The sequence below is a fragment of the Centruroides sculpturatus genome, unplaced genomic scaffold (assembly GCF_000671375.1).
Source record: "Centruroides sculpturatus isolate CEXI.00-Female unplaced genomic scaffold, Cexi_2.0 scaffold134, whole genome shotgun sequence".
NCBI lineage: Eukaryota > Metazoa > Arthropoda > Arachnida > Scorpiones > Buthidae > Centruroides > Centruroides sculpturatus.
Genome location: NW_019384368.1, coordinates 301,042 through 311,282, shown reverse-complemented (window position 1 = coordinate 311,282; position 10,241 = coordinate 301,042). Strand labels below are relative to the sequence as shown.

The following is a 10,241-nucleotide window of genomic DNA, read 5'->3' as shown; positions in this document are numbered from 1 at the left end:
AGACCAAAATGTTTTATGTTGTAAAAAATAAATTTATATTATTTTTCAATACATATTTAATACTTGATTTGCTATTTTATATTTATTGAATAAGTATAAATTGTTAAGCCTCCACCAGTATACGGTGGAACCCCAGTTAATGAACTTTTATTTTGCAAAAATTTTGTCTCGGATAATGAACAAAATTCAGATAACGAACTTAACGACTTTTTGGTCAAATTTGTAAGCTTGCTTTCACAAACTTTCTGAACCACTTATGGCATGTGGAATCATCAATGACTCCCTCACCATACACAGAATATATCTTTTTTTGTGTATGCGAAGCATTCTTGCCTTTTCGGAAATAAGAAAGCATAATATGTCGAAAATGCTCCTTATTTTCTGCCATTTGTAATGCTTAACAAAATTTTAAAAATATAACTAAGTAACACAACTTTATTCTCAAATACTAGCTGAGATCCCTTTTGTCAAACAACATTGAAATTTTACACATGTGAAGGAAATAACACTTCAGTGTTACGTTTTTAGCCAGCTGGTGCTAAAAACGGAATGAACTTTTGCATCAACCCAATAGTTTCCAGCCGTTCAAGAACGGCTGGAAACCCAATTCACAAATTTCAGTTGCTCTTAGGCCTGTGTGAGGTAAGCATTGCTTTTTTGAGTGTGCTAAACTTCGTTTTTTAGTTTTGTTATTTATACTGTATATTTAATCAATATGGCACCAAAGAAAGAGAAAAGTGACAGTGGAAATAGAAAACGTTTTAGTGTAGCATTAAAGAAAGAAATTATTGCAAAATATGAGAATGGCATTCCTGTTTCTGACATCGCTAAAGAATATAATGTGGCAAAATCAACTATCTCTACAATTATTAAAAACAAAAAAGCGTTTAAGGCTGCCAAAGTGGCTAAAGGAGTGAATGTGATATCAAAACAAACATCTAAAGTTTTAGATGAAGTTAAAAAACTGTTGCTAACATGGATCAATGAAAAGCAACTTGCTGGAGATAGTGCTAGTGAAGCTATAATTTGTGAAAAGGCTAAAAATTTATACAATGACTTGTTAACCCTGACACCCAGTACAAGTGCAGGCAGGCAGGATTTTAAAGCGAGCTGAGGGTGGTTTGATAGGTTTTGTCGACGAACTGGCATTCACAGTGTCATAAGACATGGGGAGGCTTCAAGTTCAGATGAAAAAGCAGAAAAAGCATTTGTAGATGAATTCGCAGAGTTTGTAAAAAGTGAAGGATACATCTGGAATCAAGTGTTTAATTGCGATGAGACCGGTCTTTTTTGGAAAAGAATGCCTAGACGAACGTACATAATCCAAGAAGAGAAAGCACTTCCCAGGCACAAGCTCATGAAGGACAGACTCGCTCTTTTATTTTGTGCTAATGCAAGTGGTGACCTCAAAATCAAGCCACTTTTAGTCTACAATGCTGAAAATCCCCGTGCCTTTAAGAGCAAAAATGTGATGAAGTCCAAATTGCCTATAGAATGGAAGGCAAATAGTAAGGCATGGGTAACTTGGACTTTATTCATGGATTGGCTCACAGAAGTGTTTGCTCCTACTGTTAAAAGTTATCTTTAGGAAATGGATCTTCCTCTTACATGTCTTCTCTTAATGGATAATGTTCCAGCACATCTACCAAATTTGGCAGACGACTGGATAGTGAACATGACTTCATCAAGGTCAAATTCCTTTCACCCAACACAACTCCATTACTGAAACCAATGGATCAGCAAGTGATTTCCAATTTTAAAAAGCTGTATTCCAAGGCACTGTTTACCATGTGTTTTCAGGTTACCAATGATACTGACTTAACTCTTAGAGCTTTTTGGAAGGAGCATTTTAACATCCTGCATTGTATCAACCTTATTGACAAAGCCTGGAGGAAACTTTGGCCAACTTGTGTCCCAGAGCGAAACTTTCTGGAATTTGAAGAGAGCTCTCCTGGTGTAGTGCATGAAATCGTGTCCATTGGCAAGAGTTTGAAAGTAGATGTAGATGATGCAGACGTGGAGGAGTTGCTGAAAGACCATCAAAATGAACTAACGACAGAAGAGCTGGTTGCCATGCAGGAAGAACAGATGAAAGTCTTACAAGAAGAGCATTCGTCAGAAGAAGAGGCTAGGGAAGAAATCACCAGTGCTGAGATCAAGGAAATTTGCAGAAAATGGAATGATGTGCAGGAATTTATCGAGAAACACCATCGTAACAAAGTTGTGGCTAATAGGATCATTAATTTAATGAACGACACTGTGCTAGCGCATTTTAGAAAAATTTTGATTAAGAGAGTAAGACAATCAACCTTAGACCACTTTCTTGTTCCTTATCAAAAGAGACCTCGACTCGAAGAAACTTCCTATGCAGTGCTACCCAATATTTTTATGGAGGGGGATTCCTTTTCCAAGCATTAAACTCTGTAGAAACAAAGGTATGTACAGTGCTACTTTATTAAATAAAGTTTACATATTTGTTGCTGTAATGATAGATACTACGTTTTCTTATATTTTCATCAAACAAAACCCATTTTACAAATAAAATTACAAAAATATTGACAGCTAGAACGGATTAATTGTATTTGCATTAATTTCTATGGGAAAAATTGCTTTGGTTAATGAACAATTCAGTTAACGAACAGACTCGTGGAATTGATTATGTTCGTTAACAGGGGTTCCACTGTATATATGATATCATCATTTTAACCTTTGACGTAATCTATATATTAAATTGTAATTATCCACATTAGAAAATGATATGTAATCAGCACTATGCATTAGTTGTTTTTATACTCATCTGAAATAAAAACAACTATGCATTAGTTGTTTTTATTTCAGATGAGTATCTAAATGATGAGAATCATTTTAGATACTCATCTGAAAGGGATTTGAGTGTGCCTCAGATTTGGGTATTGCAAGTGCTAAGGAAAAATCAGGCTTTTACTACAATACCAAGCTATTCTACATTGAGTCATTTCAGCTCTTCCATATCTTCTTTATAATTTATATAAACTTTGATGAAAAAACTTAAGATAGATATAATCTTAGATTTGCAATATGATTAGCAGATTATTTCTATTTTCATTTTATTATATATAGAAAAATTAAGTCAAAAAATATATAGCTTTCATAATGTCAATTTATTAATTGTAATATGTTTTATAAAAAGTTATTTTGTTCAATTCAAACACTTAGGTCTATGTAAAAATAAAGAAAACATCTATTAAATCAACAAATGAACTTTATTGAATGGCAGACACAGAAAAATTCGATAAAATCTGAATCAACTTTTTAATAACATCTGTTTACACCAAGATTACACGAATTTGGAGCACTTCTTTTGGCAATAATTTTAATCCATTAACACAAAACCAATATTTCTAAGCTCATATAGTGCTAAATCTACACCTGCCTAAATTAATATAGAAAGTTTTTTTTAAATCTATTCACTGACACATCGATAAGTTTGAATAATCAAAAAACATCGATCGTATTACCCGCACTTTCTTCTCTTCTTTTTTTTTTAAAGCTTAGGAATAGGTCGGAAATTTTGAAGGAGTAGCCATGTGAATGTCCATTCTCGTTATCACAAATTTGTAGAGTACCAGTTCTAAGTCATGGTAGAGATCAGATTACGCTTCTCTTTCTTTTAATATAATTTACAAAACTTGATAATTTACAAAGTTCATTTTGGTACATTTGACATTATTTATATATATATATTTTATATTTAATAACCTTTGGCATTTTTTAATGCTTTTTAAGCATTGCCACAGATTTATAACCATGATCATATGATCATTATTCATAAAATGCTTTTGAGATTAACTTAATAATTTTATAATTAAAATGTTTTTATTTTCATTAATTTATCATATCATATGTAGAGTTTATAAAACGTTGGAATTTAAAGCAAACAAAAGTATTGGAAATATGTAATGCCCATAGTGTATGTGTGTGTATAAGTGGGTATTGTGTAGCAGGGAATGTCCAGTTTTGTTATCATCATTCATATGTCTTTCACAAATAAATTAACATTACTCCTAAATTCAAATTACTACACATCAAAGAATCACACTAATTACAAATGATAGATTTAATGTGTATTATTTTTTTTTTTAATCTATAACTAGCTGCCGTTGAATGGTCAGGGATTTAATATAGAATAAATATGCTTAGTTATTTTCTGATAAATGATATCATACAACCACAGGATTTTTTTCTTTTAAAGGCACTAGTATTGAAAATCCATGCTACTAAACTACTAACTTAAAAGTGACTGAAGGGAACATCCCTGATCATTTCAGCTACTGAACTATCGCCATTATGTTTATTGCTCTTTTACAGCACATTCTAATATGAATTCTATCATTTGGATAGAAGTATGTTATTTCGTTGAATAATTAAAGAGAAAAATAGTGGCTGTATTGGCATCTTACTCAAAATACATTTAATAGTAAATGATAAAATAGGAAACTTTACACAAACAATAATAATATAAGGCATATACCTGAGGATATACACCTGTAAGTGAATAAAAATTTTCGAACTTTATGCCAGAAGGCTATCAAATCTAAAGAATCATATGAAAAATTGTGATTTCAAATAATTCTTTTGCATCCGATAGCAAAAATTTATATCCGGAATCTTTGAAATATATACATCACATCATATATTCTTTATACATTAGAATATCTGGCATATAAGGATATGGTACATGTAAAGTTTTGTTGGATCTATGGATATCTAACATATACAGATGCCGAATATTTAGATCATAATTATGGATATTAGATATCTAAGTCTCCAGTATCCAGAGGATGCTGGATAAAGATATCCAACAAACCATAGATACTGGATATGGATTTCCAGCAGACAGAGGAAACTGGACATCTGGATATCAATGAGGAAAGATTGTTTGGATATCTAGCTTATCATGGATAATGGATATCTGGATATCTACCTTACCATGGACAATGGATATCTGGATCTTCAACATACCATGGATATTGGATATCTAGTTTATGAGAAACTAAAGACACTAGAATATCTAAATGTTCGGCATCTGCAAATATATAATAATCAGGATTAAAGCACAAGAATATTGTCATTTCTTAAAATAAAATAAAAATATACACAATTTTTTATAATTATTTACAAATTTTCTATAATAATAAATTCAACCATTTCTAACAGTTCCAAACTATAATAATGAAATCCACATATTGTAGATTATAACTTTCAAGATTTCCTACATAAAATTATTCTAAGCATTTTTATATAATTATTTCTAAATTTTATTATTCTAATAAAGACTTAGTGAAAGACTACAGTGATTATGGTCCAGTAGCATTCAAGAGATCTACATTGGGCTACGGACTATTGGATAGAGATAGAGATAGAGAGAGAGAGAGCGGAATACGGACACATCATCAACAACACAGATGGAGAGAACTTGTAACATTGAAGGAATTTCAAAATTTTTTATAGATATTTACTATATTTATCATTGTATTTTTTTTACATTTTTATGAAATTGCAGTTTTGGGAACAAATGGGAGGTCTGTCTTCCTGGAGGTTCTCTGCACCCAGGCCCTTTGGATTTAGTTAATCACATAGGGGTCTATCTTTTATTATTATTTTGTTTATATTAGGCCTCCATAAACAGAAGACTGGATGGATGGGATTCAAAATTAACTTTATCTTTTATTAATTCTACAATGTTGTAAACATAATCAAATTTTATTTTATAAATTTGTTTTTGAAATTTAAGTTAAATATGCATCGAAACAAAATTGTTATACTCAATATTTAAAAACTAGGCACGGTTAATTCAAATGTAATATTTCTTGTGAAACTTCAAAATTAATTCACAAATTTAAGAATTTAAGTATTTATAATTTCAAATAAATTATTTTGTGAATTTATCAATTTTCTGAATAACAAAGATTTCTAAAGGAATAGTACCAAACATTTTAAATAGGGTTGCCACTTATTGTGAGACTTATTAGAAATTTTATGTTTTCAATATTACTTTTAGAAATCAATTTTTTTCAAAATCTTTCGTGTTTTGGGATGTTTAATTCAGTCCTTCATTTTCACGCATAAGTTAAATCCTATCTTTATAGGTTTTTCTATGTTCAAATTCTTTCCAGTTGAATCACAAATAATTATATTTTTAATCATCTTGTATCAATTTTCTTAATTATGCCAAGTTCAAAACTTGTCAGGAAATCTCTCAGAATGGAAATCTGATCTTGTACAAGAAATAGTATTTTTTTATAATAATTTTCTAAATATAAATTACTAAAAGTTGCTAACTAGCTCCTGAATAATCTATTATTATTATTTTATTCCGAAGCTGTTTCGGTTTCAAGGAGATTAGATTATAAAGTCGGGAGTACGAAATTTTTTTTTATTTCCCATACAAAAAATATTAACTAAAAATATCTCAAATTGCAAAACTTCTCAATGAGCAATTTGTGTATAATAAAATACACTTATTAATACGCTCTGCTCTCTCAATAGAGGCATTTAGTATAATGGCATTAATGCACCAACTGGCCTGTTATTTAGAGACCCCAATCAATTTTATTTTAAGGATTCATCATTGTTGTAAGGATGGCAACCCTACTAGAAAAAGGATAAGCCATAGCAGAAACATTGAAATAACTGATAGAGGATATCAAGTTTATGTATTTGAAAAAAGGAAAAGAAAAATGAAAAAATTTTTGCTGTTTCTTGTCTTTGGAATCTTCCCTAACAATTCTTATACCAATTAAAAATTTTCAAAATTTTCCACAATTTTTATATATTGCTTTAAACAATATAAACAAACATCACTAACATTTATATACAGCATGTAGAACAAGAATTCACCTTTATGCTGGGAATAAAGGCACCTTTTATATAATGTCTTATTATGTATTGCCCTCATTTGAGAATCTCAATTCTCGATTTTATCACTTCACCACTTTTTAATCAAGACCTCGCCTTCAAATAATTCTTCTATATATGTACTCTATTAGTGCAGCTGAATCTAACTATAAAAAGAACATATAGAACATATACATATTAACTGCCCCAATACTTCTAACAGCATTTTTCAATCAGTCTCTCATGCATCATTTGAATCTCTAAAAAATGTCCTAAAAAGACCTATTTGTTTTCATAGCTTTTTACCTAGAATTCTCTTTCTTACTTCAAGATTCATATATTCTTTATTATAGAAATTATAGACTTAAAAAGTCTAAAATATTTCTGCAATTTTGGGGCTAAACATCAGTTTTCACTTGTCCAACCCATTGCATTTATATAGAGATCTTCTGGAGATCAAGTGTTTTGAATGAATTTGACATCAATTCACTAGATATTCCTTCATTTTCAAATTAAGAAACGATTGATAAATGCTGTTTTGACACCATCTATGAAAACTGGACTATGTATAGGTGACTATGATAGTTATAAACACGGACAATCATAAATACACAAGGGTTCTACAGTCTTTCTTCGCCGACGAAAGATATGCCTATATACCATTAATTGGCACGTTTCAGGATGATTTTTTTAAAATATAGGATAGACACAACGATGGTATATGGAAAGAATAGCTAGTTTACATCACACATGCACATGTACACACACATTAATATGTAATTATATACATTCTAGGTGCCTTGAAGTTAAGAGCGCGGCGAACAATGAATATTCGTTGTTTTGTGATTGAACCGCCGGGCCATTCAGCTGAATGATCGCAATCAAGCCGGGGAAGGAGGAGGATACAAAACATAACAGGACAATCGCTGAAGTGTCAAGACACACATCATCATGGAGACACATCATCTGAGCGCGTGGGATCGTTGTCTTGGAAACCTGTTAAGTGATCCGCAAGCAATAGGTGCGGGGCAATTTGGTCTTGTGGTTATGTGGATTATTTGATTCCTTTCCGTTTGGGCTTCCATTTTTTAATTAAAGTAAATAATCATATATCATTTATTTACGTGTGAAATGAAGATTTTTTTCCACTTAGAAAGTGTGTTTTTTGTTTGTTTGGACTAAAAATACGATTTCGAAATACGGCTAATTGCACGGATATATTCTAGAAGAAATAAAATTAGTGTTGCATAGAACATGGCCAGATATTTCATTGAAGAGCACACTTTCCTTCAATTGTCGACTTGAGCTCGTTTACTTGCGTTTCCAGCGAGTTCTTCAACTCTGTAAAGAAAACCATCGAGTTAAAAAAACAATTTCATTTAGGCCTAATCAGAAAAAGTATTGATTCGTCAAAAAAATCCTTGACAGTAAATCCGTGTGTAACAGAAATATAAACAGTATATAAATCGCGAAATTGTGGTACGGGTTGAATTTCCTAACCGGTGCTTCGTGACATTCAAAAAAGTTTCGAATTTTATTCATGAATACTGTAATGTCACGACAAAACGGAAGTCACAAATAAAAAATAGTGAAATTCACTAAGATTCATATATATGAATGCTGGAATATAGAGTTTCATAGATGTATGTTGCATAGTAGAATTAGGATAGGACTGATGGAATAAGTCAAAGCAATAATCTTGGGCGATCTGCCAACGGAAGTACCCCTTGGCAGATCGCCCACTTTATGGCAAATTTGCTCCTATTTAGGTGTCAAACACGCGAAAAAAACCCGGAAAACTCCACATGGCGGCCTGTTGGTGGCATGTTCGCGCATCGCCACCAGTAATGAGTGATTTTATCCACTGGTGAGCGTATTACAATTATTTTTCGCGTAGCCAAACATGAAATATTTTATTTATAGTTAGATTCTAAATTATTTTAGACGCCATGTAATGTAAAGATTAACATATTTGAAGTAGAAACAAAATTAAAATGAACCATCAACATGTCGAGCGTAGTTCGAAATTTATTGATAATATGTTACATTGTATCAACGAAGCCGTGGGTATATTTTGTATCTATAAGAATTTTAAATTAGTACTTACATTCGTGGGAGTAACACAATTTAAATTCAACTATAAATATTTAATATAGAGACACGAATTTCCCATATTTAAACCACAAAAGGTTACTTTTAACCTTGGTTGACGAATAATGACTTCACATGGGAATTACATTAATCATGTAGTGGAAGGTCTCATTAATGTAGCCTAATATAAAATATAAGAAATTGAAAAATATTTTTCGATTTTCTTCTTTTTAAGATAAACCTCGACCAGATCAGAAATAATCTTTTTATGATCAAAATTCTATAGAGGAAGAATGGCATTTTGAACTCCCCTTTTACTTTTTATCGAGTTTATTCGTTTATAGATTTTGTTAAAGAAAGGGAAAGAAATAAAGAAAAGGAATTCCTGCAAAATCTATGATCGCATTTTTCGCTGATGGGTAGAAAAACAATAATCTAATGATCTTTTTATGTCATTTCGAGATCCATAACAAGTAAAAAATAGTTCATGTTTATGTGAGTTGGGGGAGAATCCACGATAGAATGGCAAATAGTTCCCCGGCGGATACGTTCTGTAAAGAAGTTTGCACTATTCGGTTGTTATTGATTCTTAAAGCAGTATCATCCGACATATCCCTTACCTATGCAATATCTATCTTATCAATAAAAAAATAAGTTAGAGGATCTGTTTACGCACACTGCACACGTCTACGATCCTTTTCTTTATCCTCCGAGAACTGAAAATAGAAAAATCCCCACGGGGATTAAATGGAAGATAGACGTTATTTTTTAAAGCTTCTTTGGTGTGATTCGTATAATTTTTTTTTTTATCAGAATAAAAACATTGGACGATAAAAAGTTGTACGAACTTTCTTCTATGTAATAAGGTTTTCAATTTTTCATTCTAAACACGCGAAGAATGCCAAACTAATTATTATAATCTCCCTAATAACTAAGTAGTTGTCTGTCTTTAGTTTCAACTAGTTATTATTTGATATTTGATATCAAATTTTCAACTAAAATGTATGTTTAAACTGCTATTTACTGTAGACAATCGATACATCGTAATTTTCGGAATGAATTATTTAGCTTACAACCAATTGTCATTAAACCATACGGTAATAATATAAATATAAACTCTACGTAAATTTATATTAACATTAATTTTTCATGATTTTTTTTGGTGTCCACACCAAAAAAATCATAAAAGTTAAACAACAATTTGTAGGTTATTATAAGAGAAAATTTTGATTAAAATATGCCATCTAAATAAATCTAGATGAGGATTGAATTCT

The 10,241-nt window shown here is 31.1% G+C and overlaps 2 protein-coding genes across 2 annotated transcripts in view; one reads left to right on the top strand and one right to left on the bottom strand.

Annotated features, from left to right (window-relative positions):
- Positions 1-1,886, top strand: LOC111613024 (major centromere autoantigen B-like). Its single transcript, XM_023354328.1, has one exon. The coding sequence runs from the start codon at positions 716-718 to the stop codon at positions 1,112-1,114; it is 399 nt and encodes a 132-aa protein (XP_023210096.1). The 5' UTR covers positions 1-715; the 3' UTR covers positions 1,115-1,886.
- Positions 1,887-5,827: 3,941 nt separating this feature from the next.
- Positions 5,828-10,241, bottom strand: part of LOC111613347 (complexin-like) — a 48,657-nt gene continuing 44,243 nt past the window's right edge. The window contains exon 5 of the mRNA XM_023354694.1: positions 5,828-8,233. Coding sequence (XP_023210462.1) covers positions 8,144-8,233 — 90 coding nt within the window. The 3' untranslated portion in view covers positions 5,828-8,143. The remainder of the gene's footprint in view (positions 8,234-10,241) is intronic.

Coding starts and splice junctions, on each gene's coding strand:
- LOC111613024 (XM_023354328.1), top strand. CDS start 716: ATGGCACCAAAGAAAGAGAAAAGTGACAGTGGAAATAGAAAACGTTTT.